This window comes from Esox lucius, chromosome 8 (assembly GCF_011004845.1).
Source record: "Esox lucius isolate fEsoLuc1 chromosome 8, fEsoLuc1.pri, whole genome shotgun sequence".
NCBI classification, from domain to species: domain Eukaryota; kingdom Metazoa; phylum Chordata; class Actinopteri; order Esociformes; family Esocidae; genus Esox; species Esox lucius.
This window is the reverse complement of record NC_047576.1, coordinates 16,753,876-16,774,305: the sequence shown is the minus strand read 5'-3', so window position 1 is coordinate 16,774,305 and position 20,430 is coordinate 16,753,876. Positions and strand designations below refer to the sequence as shown.

The following is a 20,430-nucleotide window of genomic DNA, read 5'->3' as shown; positions in this document are numbered from 1 at the left end:
TGTGCAGGTGCTAAGTCCTGCTGGAAACGGAAATCAACATCTCCATAAAGCTTGGCAGCAGATGGATGTATGAAGTGCTCTAAAACTTCCTGGTAGACGGCTGCATTGACTCTGGACTTGATAAAACACAGTGGACCAACACCAGCAGATGACATGGCACCCCAAATCATCATTCACTGTGGAAATGTCACACTGGACTTTAAGCAACATGGATTCTGTGCCTCTCCGCACTTCCTCCAGAGTCTGGGACCTTGATTTCCAAATTAAATGCAAAATGTACTTTCATCTGAAGAGAGGACTTTGGATCACTGAGCAACGGTCCAGTTCTTTTTCCCCTTAACCCAGACATCTGACATTCTCTGGTTCAGGAGTGTCTTGACACTTGACACTAAATGTGACACTTGTAGCCCATTTCCTGGACACGTGCGTGGTGGCTCTTGATGCACTGTCACCAGCCTCAGTCCACTCCTTGTGAAGTTCTTGAATTGGCTTTGCTTGACAATCGTCTGGAGGCTGCGGCCATTGCTTGTGCATCTTTTCCTACCACACTTTTCTCTTCCAGTCAACTTTCCATGAATATGCTTTTGGTACAGCTAGCCCTTTCAACAATGACCTTCTGTGGCTTACCCTCCTCGTGGAGGGTGTCACTGAGTATCTTCTGGACAACTGTCAAGTCAGCAGTCTTCCCCAATATGTGGTTGTGTGTACGGGACCAGACTGAGAGATTGAAGCCTCAGGGAGTTACGTAGCTGATTAGAGCTCTTCTCAGGTCGACATTTCTGTATTGTACGGTTTTTATTATAATATTTTGAGATACTGGATTTTTGATTTCCATGAGCTGTAAGCCGTAATCATCAACATTGAAACAAAAAAGGCTGGACATTTTTCACTTTGTGTAATGAATCTAGACTATATGAAGGTGTCACTTTTTGATTTGAATTACGGGACAAAATGTACTTTTCCATGATATATTTTATTTTTTTACATGCACCTTTAATGGCTATTTTAAGCGTTTGTATAGTAGCTATTCTGTATGGCCGAAATTCTGGAATTTTAACATCCATATTGGCCGTCAGAAAAAAACTATAGTGTAAACACTGATGTATAGCTACTGTACTTTTCTTTTGAACAAATTGTTAAAGTTTTTGAATAGATGCAGTTCAATCTTTGTTTTAAACCTGTATAATTATGTAAATTCATACGTGTGTTCACGTATGAATGCTTGGAGGAGAGTGCATTCTCTGACCAAAAACCATGATTGAGCTGACAGGTGACAGAATTACAATACAGTATCTAAAGTGAGGAGAGAATTTTCTTTTTATGTTTAAGAGAACAATATACTTATAGAATAGAATTTTAAAAAACTATCTTGACCACATTCATTTAATTTGGTTCAGAGGGACCAAAAATATAGGTGTTTCAAATGATCGGGAGGTGCACCCTTTTGATTGTTTACTTAAGTAGGATTTTATTAATTATAGTCAATTGTGTAGCCTTTTTTTTTTTACTTCTTTACAACTACAATTATGTACATGCTTTCACAGGACTTCCTGTCACAATAGCACATGCTGGACTTGTGCCTTTCCTGGTCTCCTTTATAATTGGTTTCTTTGTGCAGGTGAGTTTGATGGTTTGTTGTTTTACAGGAACATAATCGCCATGTAATTACAGTGTACCCTTAGAGTCATTGCAGTATGGTAGGTCACATTTAATATAAGTGCTCTATGACAGAAGTGTTTCCCCTGGGATTTGTTTTAGCTGCGGTGGCAAAGGTAGCTGTTGCCATAAAAATTCCTGTCATTGTGCTTATGCTAGTTTGGAACGTCCTTTAAACTGCATGCGGACACAAAGGCATCCAAGAGTTCAGCTGAGATGAGATTCAGTTTGTGTAAATAAAAAATCAATTGCCCAAATGTATTACCATCTATAAACATGCCTTGGAAAACATAATAATAAGGCTGTTATACGGGAAACCCTGGGAAGTGTTATATACTTACTTTGCATACTTTATTCAACCGGATGCAGGTTTATAAGTTGTCAAACATGTACTGCACATGTACTGCTGCAGCGTGGGTTGGAATCTGACCTATTGCTCTATCAGCAAAACGTTTCTGCTTTCACCATTTTCCTGTCCAATAAAGCATAACAACAATCCCCTAAAAAATCAACAACCTAATCATAGGTCAGATAGACGATCTAAGCCGAGACCATTTGTGGGCATAGCATTGAATGTTGTTATTGGTTTTAAAGGCACTGGGCAAGGTAATGGTTTATTTGTTGTGAAGAGGATGCACTTTCCAAGAATTCACAAGTAATTCCCTTCATTTTTCTTGTCAGGCTCTCCTCATATACCTATTTGTTGACCTACTCCAGCGATGCGAAGTTGCCCAAATTGAGTCACTAAAGGTAAAGTGTCAATATCAAACACTGATAGCCAGCTAACACTTTAGCCAGCTGGTGAATGGCCCATCGTCATTGCATTTAAACCAAAGCAATGTTTAATCCTTGTTTTCTAAGAGCACAGAGACTGAGCGGATTTTATTACAAGACATTGGGTTGGAGGAGCCTGCTGTCACTAACACAGAAGAGGATGATGATGAAGGTGACGAAGCAGGTAAACAATTGCCATTGGTCATCTCTTTGTAATCCTGTTTCTTGTGTTTAAAGAACATGTTTGAATAATTTGTTGCGTTTAGTCTGAACATCCATACACAGTTAAATATAGGAGTTGGTTTGCCCACATTTTGCGCTGCTGTCCGTTCTTTTCATACTGCTAATTGTGCCCAGATGTTAGAAATTGGTGGGGCTCCAGATTGTTTGATATGGTCCTTTGAGACAGCTTTTTTGGCTCTGAGGCCCAAATAACCATTAGTGAAAATGAAATTTTCATGAGCACTATTGTGCTGCAGCTCAAATTAGCTTACTCCTGCAAATGAAGGAATATCCTGACCTGGGTCATCATTAACATTCTGATATAGCATAGTTTTCTCTGATCCCAGGCATTAGCTGAGATTCTCCATCTAACCATCAGTTACTAGCTTTGATTAGCAGAGTCAATGTGTTAAATATAACTGGATCCCTAAATTAAGGGATGCAATATTTGTGTGTTATTTATCTGCATGCTGTTTGCTTTCCCCACTGCTTTATTAGTTAGCAAAGATGTGTGTGTGTGTGTGTGTGTTTGTGTGTGTGTACAACATGAAATGCCTGGCTCCCTGACTCAGATGGAGACAGATGGTTGCTCTATTGTTTTTGGTGTGAAATGCAGCTGGGAGCGTTAGCAAAAGGGGGAAAAATGGCGCAAGGAGGAATCCACCGGTATCCACGTTAGCTAATCAAGGTCGGCTGGGGCCCCATGGATGCAAAACATTAAGTATTTTGGACAAGAGATGGAGGGAACAGTCAGCTAATGAAGATGAATGGTGATATGGATTGGGTCTGCCCTGTCAGAAGAAATGTGTGTGGAACTGTATTCTTTTTTTAATGGAAGCCATTCTGAATATCCGCTGCTTTCAAGTGGGATTGCTAAACCAGACTCTCTGGCACAGACTACATAAGGGAAACATGACCATCATAGTCTTCTTAGTGCTAGTGATGATTCCTTTATTTGCAACAACAACAAAAATGACTAGACTGTTTGGCAATCACACAGTTTATAATTTTTTGGAATGTCAATCATCTTGGTCAAAATTAAGTTCAGTTCCACACTCCATTATAATCGCTTTATTGCATATTTGGTTGCTCACTCTTGTTACTTGAGGTCATTAATTACACTTGCATGTGACGCAGTCTTTCCAACCCAATGTGCTTTTCATGACTGTAAAATGCTTGAAATTGATCAACTATCAATTGATCACATATCCATGTCCTGGCAGCTGAGCTGGCAAGTGAAAGACCAAACACTATGGCCAGTCAGGCAAACAATTATTCTGTCTGATCAGCAACTTTATATAGAGAACTCAAGAAATAGAGGTTGAGTGTCCATTCAGTCTGTCTCCATCAAAGTAGGCGAACAACCCAACCCATTGGCTGGAGGTGTCATCCTGATAGGCTATATACAACTACCTTAGTGAATCTCCTGGTAATGGTTTTTAGATCTGTCACTTTATTTTGTTGTTTTAGTAGTCTGTCCAATGTGATGTTACTGTAAACTAATTAAATCACTAACATATTTAGCAAGCTAACTAGCTAGCTAGCACCCTGCAACTATAAGGTAGGCTACAAATGAGTGATGTGTATTGCTACAATAGTTTGCAATGTACAATTACAGATGTTGCTTAATTACATTTTTGAAGATTCAATTCCCTATAATTTTCTTATCATGGCATTAATGCAGCATTTAGACACACTTTAAATTGGGATTATTATGACTATGATCATGACATAAAATCACTTCAGGAAAGTGAATTTTCAGAATGTTCTCTGTACTGCCTTAGCCTTGCTAATGTAAGCTTAGGGTTCCTGGTAACTATCTATAGAGTTGGTCTAAAAGTCTTCTTTTGCTTCTTTGATGTTTACATAGTGTATGCTGTAGGGAGGAATTGACAGCTGGTCCCTAGCTGCCAATATAGTTTCTTACAGTTAGTGAACTTCGCTCCCTATGGCATGCTTATGCTATATATTTCATCCAGGTAAAACGCGTTTTCACAAAATAAGCCAAGGAGGAAAGCTTGCCTCGCCCAAGGTTATTGCCTGGAACAGAGTTGGCTGGGAAGTAGGCAAGCTCCAAAAAATATTAATTGACATTGAAGAAACCGTTAGTAACCGGGAATGTACCTCCGGTTATATGAGTGGAGTGGAGCCCCCTAGAGGGGCTTTAGCTTCTAGTGGTTTACCCTGGCCGCGTCCGTGGCCGTACTGAAAACTCATTATGCAAGATGCTACAGTCAATCAGGGCACGCCTGCCCCTATATAGGACCCATAAGCCCAGAGAACGCGCTCCCGAGATTATTCAGCATAACTCGTGGGACGGCAGGGCAACAGGTCTCGGGGGCTCCGTTCCACTCATATAACCGGAGTTACATTCCCGGTAACTAACGTTATATGTCGTGGAGCTCCGCCCCCTAGATGTACTCCCTGCCGGAACACCAGTAAGCTTGCAGGGTCCAGTAAAAACCTTCCCCGTAAACCCCAAGACGAAAACATCCCCGACAGCTGACAAGGTCAGAAAGGGATGATCAAATGCGTAATGATGGAATCCCCCTAGTTTAGGCCAATGAACATAGGCCAACCCAGGGAGAAGGGATGTTGAGCTCAAGCGAGAGGGAAACGTATCCGTTCCACACAAGTACAACAGAAAATACCCATGCACCACACATCACGAGATGAGGGGCATGAGAAAACAAAAAAATATTCAATGTGAGGCAACGCCCCAGGGAGGAGGCAAACCCACACCAAGTGTATTGGTAGGCAGTGACAATACCCCTGAGCCAAGTAGGCCACCGGGTCCTGCACTCATAAGGAAAGGATAGAATCAAGGCAAAGCCAACAAAATAAAGTCCAGAGATCTCAGGCAGCCGAACCAAGGACCGAATGAACAAGAGAAGATGGAGACACGTCTAGTAAATAGAACACACAAAACGCGCGAACGTGTCCACCTCCAGAGGGGGGCGTCCGTCTGGGACAGGGAGAACCACAGGTGACAATGTGCGTTCTATTTGGACGTGAATAGGTCCACCCGGGCTTCCCCAAACCTCTGCCAGATGAGACACCACTCGTCGTGATGAAGGCCACCCCGAGACATCATGTCCGCGCCCCCATTCAGATGGCCCGGAATGTGAGTCGTAGTCTGGGAGCGGAGGTGGGCATGTGCCCATAGCCAAAAACGTATCGCCGACCGGTGGAGAGCAGGAGACCTGATCCCCCCCCTTGGGGATTGATGTACGCGACCGTGGCCCGGTTGACATTGCGGCCCTCGACTATGTCTGGGAAATGTGTCAGCACCAACAAAACTGTGTCCAGTTCCCGCAGGTTGATGTGGCGAGGGCCGGGAGGCCACACGCCCCCAACATCCTGACCCAGGCACACACCGCCCCATCCGTGAAGAGAGGCGTCTGTGAAAACCTGAACGCACTCTGACATCCTGCTCAGTGGAGCGCCCTGAGAGAGCACCAAGGGGTCCCTCCAATAGTCCAGGTCCCCTTGTAGGCGAGCTGGCAGGGACAAAGTCCGGTTTCGATGAAGCACCGGGCCGTCCCGCTGGTGAGCGAACCAGGCCTGTAGGCTGCCCCCGTGCAGTAGGGCCAGGGGGACTATTTTGTGTGTTGCGGCCATCATACCCAAAAGGGACATGATGGCCCGAACCGGGCGCGTGCAGGGCGGCCGGCACAGGTTGAGGGTAGAGAGCAGATCGAGAGCCAGGGTGTCTGAAAATGCGCGCTCTCATCGTGCGCGTGTCTATGACCAGACCCAGGTAAGAAACCTGCTGGGCTGGCCTTGGCGCGCTCTTCTGCCAATTCACCGCGAGACCTAACCGCGTGAGAAGGGACACCACTTGGAAAGTGTGTGTCCTGGCCAATTCCAGGGACGATGCTAGAATCAGGAGGTTGTCTAGATTGGCTAAAATCCTGATGCCTTCCCTGCGTAGGGGCTCCAGCACCACCTCCAGATATTGGGAGAAGGTGCGTGGAGCCAGAGCGCAGCTGAATGGAATCGTTGTATACTCGTAGACCCTGTCCTGAAAGGTGAACCGGAAAAACTTCCTGTGTCTGCGAACGATCGGGACATGGAGGTAAGTATCCTTGAGGTCTATGCTCGAACAGAAATCTCCCGGCAGGAAGGCTTCTAGCAGGAGACTGGTGGTGAGCATACGGAACGGTCGTTTGGCTATGTGCGCATTCAAATTGTGCAAATCCAAGATTGGCCTCACTCCTCCCGTTCTTTTGGGAACCAGGAAGTAACGGGAGTAAAAGCGGTCCTGTCTGCGATCCTCCGGGACACCGGACAATTCTGTGACCTCTGACAGTAGAGCGGACGCTCTGTCGGGTGACGACATCACCGCTGAACTAAACTGGGCCAGATCAAGCCAGGCTGACATGGTACAATGCTGACGCCACTTCCAATAACGCTCTGAGAGAGGAAGAGCATGAAGTTGGGGGGTGTTGGTCAGGAAAAGTTTGAATTCCCTCTCTGCCCTCACCACCGCCGAGCTCGACCCGAGAGGAAGAGACACGGCCCAAGGAGGGCAGGGAGAGAAAGGGATGAGAAAAACCAGGTGACACATCGGGAGGTGAACCCCAGTCTACTGAATGGGAGTTGAGCGTGCTAACCACAGAGCCATCCTGCTGTCCAATCAACACCACGCTCTCACCAATAGGAACCTGAGTGAGAGCGGAGCCCAGCATTTGCATACGCGGACGTAGCACCCTGAGTGTTACGTCTGAAACAACAGGTGAACTCACAGGACGTTCGGTAGCCCGTGAACGGCGGGAGAGAGGAAACCGGCATTTGCATCCACGGACGTTGCACCCTGAGAGTGGACGCGTTGCCAAGGAGACGCCCGAGTAAGGCAGACGGGACTGGAATGATCAGGGAGTACAGGTAGCGAGACGGAGGCGAAAGCCGGCGGCGATACCTGCCGTTGGATCTCGTCATAGCAAGCGGGATGAGAAGCCACCACGGTTACGTCTGTAACAACGGGTGAAATCTCAGGACGCTCTGTAGCCCTCAAGTGGCTGGAGAGAGAGAGGAAACCGGGATTTGCATATGCAAACGTTTCCCTGATGGCGAGTGAATGTAAACACAATCCTGCCGGGCAGAACTCCTGAGAGCGAACACGCTCGGGACTGGCAGGCAGCGGAATAAGAGACTGAAACCGCTAGCCGGCGCTTATGTCTATTAGAGGTGGAGGGTAGAGAGGGGAGAGTACCTATAGCTCCCCGAAAACACTCACTACCATGAACGTAGCTAACGTAACTCTTATCCTTACACTGCACAGGGAAAGGAATAGAGCGTGCACAAGCAAACACATTAGAAGACCTACCAGCTGCAGGGCGAGAATGAGGGAAAAGCCGCTCATTCGCGCCACTGCTCATATCCAACGGGGCCGGCATAGAGACAGGGACAGCGCTCACTGAGTCTCTATTAGCCACCGATGGAGGCAAACTAGGGCATGTGAAAGTTACAAGTGACTTAACTGGCTCAGACACCGCCTGAGTCTGCATAAAAGCACAACTTACACCTAGGAGCCCAGCATTTGCATACGCGGACGTTGCACCCTGAGTGGGGACGCGTTGCTAAGGAGACGGCGAGTAGTGCAGACGGGAATGAGGTGATCAGAAGGAACAGGTAGCGAGACGGAGGCGAGAGCCGGCGACGTTACCTGCCGTTTGATCCCGTGTCTGCAAGCGGGTTGAGATGCCACCACGGTTACGTCTGTAACACCAAGTGAACTCTCAGGATCCTCGGGAGCCCGCGAATGGCGGGAGAGATGAGCCCGGCATTAGCATACGCAAACGTTTCACTGAAGGCGAGTGAATGTAAACACAGTTGTGCCGGGCAGAACTCTGAGAGCGAACACGCTCGGGACTGGCAGGCAGCGGAATAAGAGATGCCTCGGAAACCGCTAGCCGGCGCTTATGTCTATTAGAGGTGGAGGGGAGAGTAGTTATACCTAACTTCCTGAAAACACTCACTACCCTGAACATAGCTAACATAACTCTTACCTTAACAATGCACAGGGAAAGGAACAGAGCGTGCACATGCCAAAACATTAGAAAACCTGCAGGCTGCAGGGCGAGAATGAGGGAAAGCCACTCATTCACGCCATTGCTCATACCCAACGGGGCAGACATGGAGACAGAGAGAGCGCTCGCTGAGTCTCCAATAGCCACCGATGGAGGCATACTAGGGCAACGATGCAACTCGTAGGCCGCTCCATGCCTAGTCAGGATGGTCTGGTTTCCTTAGACGGCCACGGAAGGTCCAGTCTGGGAGTGGGTTGCCTGCATCGCACGGGAGGAAGAGCAGGTGCCGCGGCAGTAGGAGGAGGAGGCTAGCACATGAGCCCGGGCGATGATCAGAGAATCGTGAGGACAAATGTAGCAGCAGAAGAGATGTCATCATTCAGTTCTCCACGGAGAGAGGTAGAAGCGCGAGGCCGCCACCACAACCCACGTGGGATGGGAGCGGGCCTGTTTGAGTGAGGGGAGTCGAGTCCTGCGTAGAAGTGTCCTCCTCGGACATCTCGTCGTTGTCGCTGTAGAATCCAGCACGCCGGAGACATCCACCTCCTGTGCGAAGAAGTTTGCTCTCTCTACACGTGTAGAGATGGACAAGGCAATTCAGGAGGAACCAGCTGCGTTCTCTGGGCTCACAGGTCCTATATAGGGGCCGGCATGCCCTGATTGGCTGTTGCATCTTGCATAATGAGTTTTCAGTACGGCCGCAGCTGCAGAGTTCTCAGTACGGCGGAGCTCCGCGACATATAACCAATGTTGTGCAGCTTTAACAAGGTTGTGTTGGCGCTGGTGTTAGGGTATTACTCTGATTGGCTGTAGGTGTTAGGGAATTGATTGGCTGTTGGTAGAAACAAACAGTTTTTACAGAAAAAGGTTTAATTTTAACGCGGTATACGAAAAAATATGAATCCCTTCATCGATGCAATTATTCTGTTTAATAACTGTGTAACTTTCTTGATGGTGCTGAATACTAACATTTAATAATGATATTTAAGCCAACCAAATGGGGCCCCCCCAGGCCCGGGCAACGTTCACGGTTGTTGTCCCCTGTCGGCGTCACTACTTATCATCTTTATCTTTGGTTGATAAAGAAATATGACAGCGCTCACAAAGGTTTGCTACTTTCGGATAAGGCAACTTCTACAAAGTTTTTCTACAATGATTTGACGGGGCGTCATCTCTCCCAGGATATGGTTCAAACGTATTATGTTTATTTTAGCAAAATATGTCTGGTGATGTTGGCTGCGTGTTGGTACATACTTAACCTTTCTTGTCCCGATTTGAATGATTGCTACCTCGTTATTTCTGTCGTGTAGATCTTCAAACAATGAAAATGAGGACATTTTATGAATACTGTTTGAGCTAAATGTGAGTAAATAAAAGCGCAGTCTAACCTGTGATCTTTGCGTCACTCGCACCTAGATGTTCTAATGGTGCGTTCAAAAGGTACATTCTAATCACAGGGGTGTGATCCTACTCTTCAGGGACCACTCTAGTCTGAACTCACCGGTGTGATCCTACTCTTCAGGGACCACTCTAGTCTGAACTCACCGGTGTGATCCTACTCTTCAGGGACCACTCTAGTCTGAACTCACCGGTGTGATCCTACTCGTCAGGGACCACTCTAGTCTGAACTCACCGGTGTGATCCTACTCTTCAGGGACCACTCTAGTCTGAACTCACCGGTGTGATCCTACTCGTCAGGGACCACTCTAGTCTGAACTCACCGGTGTGATCCTACTCTTCAGGGACCACTCTAGTCTGAACTCACCGGTGTGATCCTACTCTTCAGGGACCACTCTAGTCTGAACTCACCGGTGTGATCGTACGCGTCAATGCGTTAAAAATATGGATTTTTCTGGGCTGAAAATATGCATCTGCAATCAATTATTGACTTGCTAATAGTTTATTTCAGTAATCAAAACCGTTATCCCTTTCAATCACTGGGATATTGCATGTAGGACTTCAAAACAGTTACACCACTGCAAGTGGTTACAAATCTCACATGGTTTATTTTATTAAAAAAAACTAATCCACTTAGATAGGAAAGGGATCTGCAATGAGACATTCCTAAAGCTCAGTGTTACTTATTTCTAAGTCATTACAATTTTGTTTTTGTTGCTCATTCCATCAGGCATTTTATCATCCTCAGTTGTGATGTTTTTCCAGGTACAAGATGAAGAGCTTTGTGTTGGTTAGAGGATTCTTTTTACCCATTCAAAGAATCAGTGCACCGAGAGACATGCTCATACGTTCTTCAGATATATCTGAATGTTTTTCCTGTCATTACTTCCTAATAGCATGACGGTGTATAGCGGTGAAAAAACACACTATAAAAGCACTGTAGGTATAAGAGACACCAGTGGCTAATTTGAGGATTTGAATGATCCACATGCTGTGGTGTAACTTCAGACTGTGCAGCAATGTTAGTTGATGAGTGCCACCATTTGTGATGTTGTCTAATAAGAGGAACTCAGACCACAGTGGTTGAAACCTGGGAGCTTATCAGTCTAAGTCATTAGCACCAATGCTGTGTTCAGTGCTCATTAAATATTGTGTACAGGTAAATAGTATGTTTGTGTTCACTTCACTCTCCCCTCAAAGCTGGAGAAAGCTTAGTGACAGTTGGGTGGGGGTGTCTATCATCTCTTTACATTAATGACTTGGCTGTCCCATTGCGTAACAGATGGATTGTTCTTCTGAGAAATGACTGATATCGCCTTCTACTTTACCTTCAGCACTCTATTCCTCTGTCCTTTTTACATCAGCGGTACAGTAGTTTTATCGTAGTGCAAGATATAATCTGATTCCACTGCCAAAGCCTTATTACTGAAATTCCTGGCTTACTGACATTACGGATTTTAAAAGCTCTTTGTCATTTTAATAGACAAGCCCAAACTTGTGTGCAATTAGGAATTACAGTATGTTGTATTCTATGGCCATTAATGTCTCATCTAGCCAGATGAAATAAAAACATATGGAGAGATTGTTCTGTGATGCATGCGTTTTTATCTTCACGAAGAAAGAGATGCTTCTATCTTCCCACATGTTGTGTTGAAAGAACCTCACCTAAAGAGCAACTCAGAGTGTGTATGTTTGAGTGTTTTGCACCATACTCTTCTAACTTTCCCATACTCCATTTATGTCAATGTAGCATTAAGGCCTTAAAGATTATCAGTTGGAGAAGGGTCAAGTCCTTGCGTTTCTACACATTTTGAATGAGTGGAGCATTATGCTCAGATTGAAGGTTATGACTCTTCCATGCGTTTTGTCAAGTCTGCTGTTCCATTAGGCTGTTAGAAGGATTATCAAACTAAGACTTATTCTCAGTGATCCGATTACATCCTGCTTCCTTTGCTCGATACCACCTCTTTTTATCTGTCCCTATTCATCTCCCTGCATTCTCTGTATCTCCCCCATTCATCTCTTTGCTGATTCATTATTTACCACATAAAAATGGAGTGAGCAGGTAATCCCAGAGTCAAAGTGTGTGTCTTCTATGGTGAGGCAATGGAGAGTGATGTGTCGCGGACCTCGGCGGTGCTGAAGGATGGCACTGCTCATCCATTACGTGCTCAGCGGCTGACTAAGTCACACCATTCCCAACGCCATTTATCCCTTGCTTATTCTCCGAAATGTACCTGTCACCAGGAACAGCAGTTCTCCAAGAAATCCAGTATTGTCTCCCAGGGAGGTTTGATTTCTGAAACCTCTCGTCTCCATTTCAGACACTGGCCTACTGCAGAAGGACGCAGCCAGCTGCCAGACACCGGAGGAGAAGCTGCACCCTAATCTCCATGTGTTGGGAGTCCTCTTCCTCAGCAAGCCCATGAGCCATGCCTTCAACTTCATCCTGCTCTTCCAGTTGTAAGCTCTACTCATACAACAGCTGCTAAAGTATTACATAAGGATTTTGCCTGTAGAACAGTCTAATGTCAGACGTAAACCTTAAGGAAGTAAATCACTATATTGTGGTAGGAAATGGAAACTTAGGTATTCAAGTGTGATTCTTACACATCTCTCAACACTGCAAATATTCACGATTCAATGATAACATGCTTTGATTGTGTGGAGGCTTCCTGACAGAACAAACATAACAAATTATTTTTTTTAAATGATATGGCTCCATGCAGGTGTATCAGGGAGGTCATTCCTACTATGCAGCACCCTTTGAACCTCAACATTTTTAAAAGCTCTGAAAAGTCAATGTTTAACTGTCAGGAAAACATATTGGTCGAACTCAGGCACTAGAATCCTAATAATTGTAAGTGGATTTTTCATGTGACTATGCAATATTTCAATATAGTCACTAACATACAGCACACATAATGATAAGTTAGCCATAGCCTGTGAATGAGCAATATTAAGTTAGAATAAAAGCTGCAAGCAGTGTTTCAGGGGGCCAACCGGGGCACAGGAAGCATCTCACTGCATGCTTTCACTAGAGAAATGTTTTGCTATTTAAAAATGCCCAATGCCTCTAGCAGTCAGGATGTCCAATCGAATAAGAGGAAATCAAAACAAAACAAAAATACCTTGAAACCAGAAAAGGAACCAGGCAATCCTAGTTCAGCCGATTAGGAGGGATGAATATTGTTGTCGCTGGCAGGTTTCAATCCTTGGTTTTCTATGTGGTCTTTAATCATTACACTATTTAAACAGCAGAATGCAACTTTTACCTCAGCCATTACATTTTTGCTGAAATAACGTGGACAAAAGAAAATGTATTAACGGAACTAACGAAATCAATGACTCCAATCATTCCATGGCTGGTTCCTTTCTTTGGAAAACAATAACAGTATAAAAGGGGTCAAATAAATGAAAATCATGATATTTCACATATGTATTGTTGTGTGAAGACTGAAAAGCACCAAGTGGATAAACATTTATAAGATACAGAATTTGGAATGTCTGCGAAGGGAATTGAACTGGGGTCACAATATTGAAGGGCTTGGATGTTTCCACTACAACACAGCAGTCTGAACGGGTTGTGATCTATAATACCCTAAATAGCACACACAGATGCATATTTTGAAAATCCACCAGAAACATTTACAATAATATAACTTTTAAAGACAATGGTCCAGTCGTCCTTCACACGAATTGTCATCCACATCCATTCAGCTGTTTCGGAGGAGATGTCATGTGTTTTAATCAACGACAAAATCGTGAGAAACATCGTTATGTTTATAGCGCCCCCAAGCGGCATTTCTGTATGGGTGTTTTCCTGTCCATTCCTAGCAGACACATTTACAAGTATGTTTCGTTTCGTAGCTGTTTGATGTTCCATTTGGGATTAATGGATGTCTAAAGTCATAGACCCGCCCAGCTCAATTTCATTTGCTGATTTAGGCTGTACTATTTGAGATCACCTTTCCTTATATACATTTTAAAGACAATGGTTCAAAGGTCCTTCACACCAAACGGCATGCAAATCCATACAGCGGTCTCGGAGGAGATGTCGTTAACAAGTTTTTCAGAAAAGTTAAAATGGAGGCCATATAAAGACATTATGTCATTAACATGTTTTTCACCAAAATGGAGGAAAATCCAACGGGCGAATTTGAAAGACCCCAGAGAATTTTTTGGTCAGCATGAGAATGGGTATATCTGGAACTTGGTTGTGTGTCTCTACAACATTCGTTTCATGAAATCTGAGCTTCACTTTCTCCTTTTTCGACTGAGTGTTACAGCGCCACCATGAGGAATATGGGTACCATGAAGGCCAAGGTCATTCGTGATGGCCAAGGTCCTTGTTTTGAACCAGAGGGGACAGAGTTATGGACCTCTGAAAATGGCCCTGGAGAATAATAATAATAATAAAACGTTCCAACTTCGTTGCTTGACCCCCTAATGATGATGAACATTTGACCTACATTTGAATTTCTCCATCAAACAATTAAAAAATTATGAAACGTGATGCATTTTTTGTATGATATAGCCTTAAATGGTGGAAATGAATGTGTGAGACAGATTAACATCATGAAGCATTGAAAAATGTATTGAACCAAGAAGTAGTAACTTTGCTTTGAGCTGTTGTTTTCCCACAAAAATGAAGTCAAAGTGGCATGGGGATTTTTAATTAAAGGAGAAGTACAACACACTAACAGGGTGGAAAGTAATTTCAGGGACACACAAAGAGTCAAATACATGATGAGAGATTTCAGCTAATAATAACAGAATGTTATGTTATGCCTTACATTTCTCCCCTACATTCACTGAATAAGTGTTCAGAATGCATTACATTCCCTTTAAACATGTTTTTAGTTTAGGACACCTCCCCTCATAATTAAAAACATTTAATTTTACACTAAATGAGAATGAACATTTTCCTCGGGACAAAAATGGCACCTAATGGTAGAAATGACCCAGGTGGCTCCTTTCTGCCCCTATGTAACATATAAAACATTTCCACTGGTACTGTATGTTACTAATCATCATCATCAAGAACATTTTCAAGCACCCCATTTTGTGTCATAACCCTTCCATCCATTAAGCCACACATGTGGTACAACTTAAATATGTGGACTCTAACTTTTTGAGTGTGGACACGGTAACTTTTTGAGAGGGATTTCATTAAATGACATACTGCTGGCTGTATTCAGTCTACCTGCCCATTGTAGAGTTTATGCAGTATTATCTTGTACATTTGTATTGTCAATTAGTATGAAGCATTAACAATGGGAGATTACTTTATCTTCTATGAAAAACATTTCTGCAACACTGCTTGGTTTAATCCAAAGAGGTGATGTTTTATACCAATTAGACTCATCATAGTTATTGTGTGAATCATTAGCTTTTTGTTTTAATTTACAAAGGGAATGTCTGCTACCTCCATTTTGTCCCCCTCATGGAACATTCTTTATCTTAGGAAGTGAATTGACCTTTGTCCACATCTATGAATCCAAGCTATGCCTTGTGGGCATATGTGCTGCATCTCATTTGGACCATGCTTTTCAGTGATGTCATTTAATCTCATGCCTTACTGCATTATTTAATGGTAAGACCCTGTGGGGGCCATCTAATGAATCACACCCTGGAAGGCAAGCAGACTCCACAGAGGGGTAAAGTTTTAACTCTGTAGAGATGTTTCATACAGGCATAGGCACACTAATACATAGTGCACACCTCCCATACACACATTTTTCTGAAGACAAAGCATCCTCCTGTGGGTCAATATAACTACAGGTGCTGGTCATAAAATGAGAATATCATCAAAAAGGTATTTTAATCGTGATGATTATAACTGACAACTAATGAAAATCCCAAATTCAGTATCTCAGAAAATTTGAATATTACTTAAGACCAATACAAAAATATTATTTTTACAAATGTTGGCCAACTGAAAAGTATAAACATGTACAGCACTCAATACTTAGTTGGGGCTCCTTTTGCCTGAATTACTGCAGCAATGCGGCGTGGCATGGAGTCGATCAGTCTGTGGCACTGCTCAGGTGTTATGAGAGCCCAGGTTGCTCTGATAGTGGCCTTCAGCTTTTCTGCATTGTTGGGTCTGGCGTATCGCATCTTCCTCTTCACAATACCCCCTAGATTTTCTATAGGGTTAAGGTCAGGCAAGTTTGCTGGCCAATTAAGAACAGGGATACAATGGTCCTTAAACCAGGAACTGGTAGCTTTGGCACTGTGGGAAGGTACCAAGTCCTGTTGGAAAATGAAATCTGCATCTCCATAAAGTTGATCAGCAGCAGGAAGCATGAAGTGCTCTAAAACTTCCTGGTAGACGGCTGCATTGACCTTGGACCTCAGAAAACACAGTGGGCCAACACCAGCAGATGACATGGCACCCCAAACCATCACTGACTGTGGAAACTTTACACTGGACTTCAAGCAACGTGGATTCTGTGCCTTTTCCAAAGGAAATGCAAAATGTACTTTCATCAGAGAACATAACTCAGCAGCAGTCCAGTCCTTTTTGTCTTTAGCCCAAGCGAGACGCTTGTTCAAGAGTGGATTGACACAAGGAATGCGACAGCTGAAACCCATGTCTTGCATACGTCTGTGTGTGGTGGTTCTTGAAGCACTGACTCCAGCTGCAGTCCACTCTGTGAATCTCCCCCACATTTATGAATGGGTTTTGTTTCACAATCCTCTCCAGGGTGCGGTTATCCCTATTGCTTGTACACTTTTTTCTACCACATCTTTTCCTTCCCTTCGCCTCTCTATTAATGTGCTTGGACACAGAGCTCTCTTTAGCTATGACCTTTTGTGTCTTGCCCTCCTTGTGCAAGGTGTCAATGGTCATCTTTTGGACACCTGTCAAGTCAGCAGTCTTCCCCATGATTGTGTTGCCTACAGAACTAGACTGAGAGACCATTTAAAGGCGTTTGCAGGTGTTTTGAGTTAATTAGCTGATTAGAGTGTGGCACCAGGTGTCTTCAATATTGAACCTTTTCAAAATATTCACATTTTCTGAGATACTGAATTTGGGGTTTTCATTAGTTGTCAGTTATAATCATCAAAATTAAAAGAAATAAACACTTGAAATATATCAGTCTGTGTGGAATGAATGTATACATTATACAAGTTTCACTTTTTGAATGGAATTACTGAAATAAATCAACTTTTTGATGATATTCAAATTTTATGACCAGCACCTGTATAAGGCCTTCAGTCGAATGCTACTCTTTCCCTTTGTTATGATCCACACAGAAAACACATTCTAAATATATATTTTACAGGTAAGTTTGAGTATTTGATTTAGCTTATTTTCTATTTAAGTTTTATTTGTATTGTTCATTGTTCATGGTAACTAGTATTCTGATTAGACCTAATTTATTATTGATGATTTTCAGGCCTTGACGAATAAGATCAATTCAGACCTACTGAATGATCCTGTAGTACATAAAAGATATTACAGTGACAGACTTTAGTGTTTCTTAATATCCCCAATTTACTATAATATACAGTTCATATCATATTAATATATCATATGGTTTATGTGCTGCTTAAAATATTTGTTTGAACAGGTACAGTGTATAACTGAACACAAGTCTCTGTAAACTTACATATTTAGCCAAAAGCTGATTTCTGTCTGCAGTAAATTCCATTTGCAGGATTGGTTGAATTTGAATATTTACTTAAAATGTTCTTATTATTTATCTAAACCAATATATCACCGCTAATTAAAATGGACAAATAAAATATATTATTGATGCAATCACAAGCCTGTTTACATTTCTTTGTCAATAATATTTTGTTATAAAATATGCTGAGAACTCCATTCGTTCAGAAGTAACCTTTTCTCTCAGTTTGCTTGTTGTCTTTGAGAAAGGAAAGAAAAATAGTGGCATCATTATTTTTTTTCTTACATCTATCTGAGAGAGGTTTTCATGTTCATAAAGAATTTTTTTCCTCCTATCTATTCTATATTCAGGAAAGCTAAGAAATACATTTTGCATTAATCAGAATCATTTTATAGCTTGCCATCCAGCTAGTTATATTTTCCATTGACTTTGCTGTGGTGATATTGTTGTGGAAGTTATGTTGGTGTTGTTTTTTGGCAACTTTTTTTTCCTCCATTGATTTTAGTATGGGTATACTAGCATTCTTTATCTTTTACAACGTTATTTGTCTTTCTCACTATCTTTAAAGGGAAGTTACATTACTGATCACACCCCTTTATTTTTTTTTCTTTGCTCATGTGTCTTGTCTGTAATTATTTGGATTCCATTCCTTTTGTAACGTTGTTTTGTTCATGTCTTGTTGTGTTCAACTTCATTACATCTTAGTCCTTTTATTAAAAGTCTTCCATTCTCCATGCGCCTGTGTCTTGCCTCCTGCCTGCAATGTTACAGAAGTCCCTTACACATAATCTTGTGTGCGTTTTAGAAAATCTCTCACTTTTAGAAAACTTTTCCCAGCAATTTGGTATGGGGTTTCACATTGTTTTTAATGTTACTCCTGAATCACTATGATAATCATAATACTTTTAACATGCTGAAATTGCAAAGTGTAGGAATGCAGGTGACATGGTGCAGAGCATAAAGATTAAAATAATGTGAACCAAGAGTTTTTGAGTTCATACACCAGTCAAGGACAAGTTGAATAAGTAATCTTAATCTGTCAAGCAGATGGATTTGACACTATGTGGCAAGGACCATGGGGATTTCTATATTGTTTAAATGTATCCACATTTTTAAGAAAAAATATTTAACACTAGAAAGGCCTAGCTAGTCTTTTTGAAACTTTATTTAAAATGTTTATCTCTGCCATTACTTCTAGGACTATTACAAGTGAATACATACGATCCCCTTGGTAATAAAAATAAAATACAAATCTTTTATGTTATCGGGGAGTTTGAAAATAAGATGCTTTGTATAAGGGCATTTCCGGGCATACAGCTGACATTGAAATGAAATAAAATTTCTGATTTCTATTCAAACAATTTACATTATATTGCCTAACCTTCAAATAAAATAAAACACTATCATCTTACCATATACCTTGTGTTACCTTGAAAATGTGTTAGAATAAAACGTATACTTGTGCTTCAGTTGGGTTTTGTAGAGCTCTTTTTCATTGAATTATTTTAAATGTTTTCCACCCCCTTGCAAATTTTGTGTAATGGCTCATTACTAGCGAGTGATCTATTGAAAAATGTCTGTTATGCGTCCCCTATGGGCGCTACACACTGGTGGTGGATGGAGTGTTGGGGTAGCTGTCACACACTAATGTTTAAAGAAGACCTAGAGAATCGGCTTTAGAGAAAGGAAGGACAAACTTGCTGGCAGCTAGCTATCCCAACAGCTCATTGGGAGGAAACATGGAAACTTCTAAAATGTCATCTGTAGCCACCCCACTGGGCGAATAAAGATTAGCTTGTCCGGGACCTTGGCTTTTAATAAAGACAAAAAGGTTAATGAAGTCAAGGCACTGGGGTGCATTATTGTTGGTCTCTCTCATTCTCTCTCCTGTGTTGTCTGACTGAGGGAAAGACTTGACCTTGCAGGATCAGAAACTAAGTGGGTATTTAATCCAGACCCTGCCCTCTAGACTGGCATAGAGGCTCCAGTTATTTATAGGTGAAATGCCATGTCTTTCCTAACGAACACTTCTTCTTTTTCTCCTCAAAATAATGACCTGTCCAGTCAAATATATTCTGCACAAATGATGAAGCGAGCATTAATCACCTGACTTCATTTTGTAGGTGTCATTATTTATGACGTTGGATTTGCATAATGAGATTTTTTTTTCTGATCAGAAATACCTTCAGATGTTGATGCTGTGGTAGGTTAGTAAGCCTTGAAGCTTTAAAAAGTTTATTTTCCATTTTTTAATTTATCTCTGTCACGATGTTATCATCATGGTATCCAGGCTTATACAAGCCTTTAAACCAGAGCATGTGTACCTTTTTTTCCCCTTATTTTCTCTGGTTGAAGAATACAGTACATAAACCACTGCTCCCTTTCAGATTGGTTTTTGTCAACAAGAATCTCGCCATCAGACATATAGACCATTTACCAAAATGTCAGTGGTGATCTGCAGGGTAATGTTTGGTTTATTACTCTGCTAGACTAGCCCCCACTCAGTTGATGGAATGGGCCTTGTTATCAGCATTTAGACAGCTCTCACTAACACTTTCTCAATCGATACCCCCTTCATTGTGTTCGAAGTGCTTAGTGGTCCATCAATGCTCAGCTGTGACCCCTTCCTCTTCCCCGTGCGCCTGTCTGCTCCAAAAACCACCGTTGCTTCACCTTAACACTACTGCTGCACAGTGCTGCAGTGGCCT

The 20,430-nt window shown here is 42.6% G+C and overlaps 1 protein-coding gene across 2 annotated transcripts in view; it reads left to right on the top strand.

Moving 5' to 3' along the window:
• Positions 1–20,430, top strand: part of si:ch211-51h4.2 — a 99,765-nt gene that overhangs the window by 6,184 nt on the left and 73,151 nt on the right. For both annotated transcript variants that reach the window (XM_020049289.2, XM_034293795.1), the window contains 4 exons: positions 1,545–1,618; positions 2,338–2,406; positions 2,518–2,614; positions 12,407–12,545. In XM_020049289.2, coding sequence (XP_019904848.1) covers positions 1,545–1,618; positions 2,338–2,406; positions 2,518–2,614; positions 12,407–12,545 — 379 coding nt within the window. The remainder of the gene's footprint in view (positions 1–1,544; positions 1,619–2,337; positions 2,407–2,517; positions 2,615–12,406; positions 12,546–20,430) is intronic.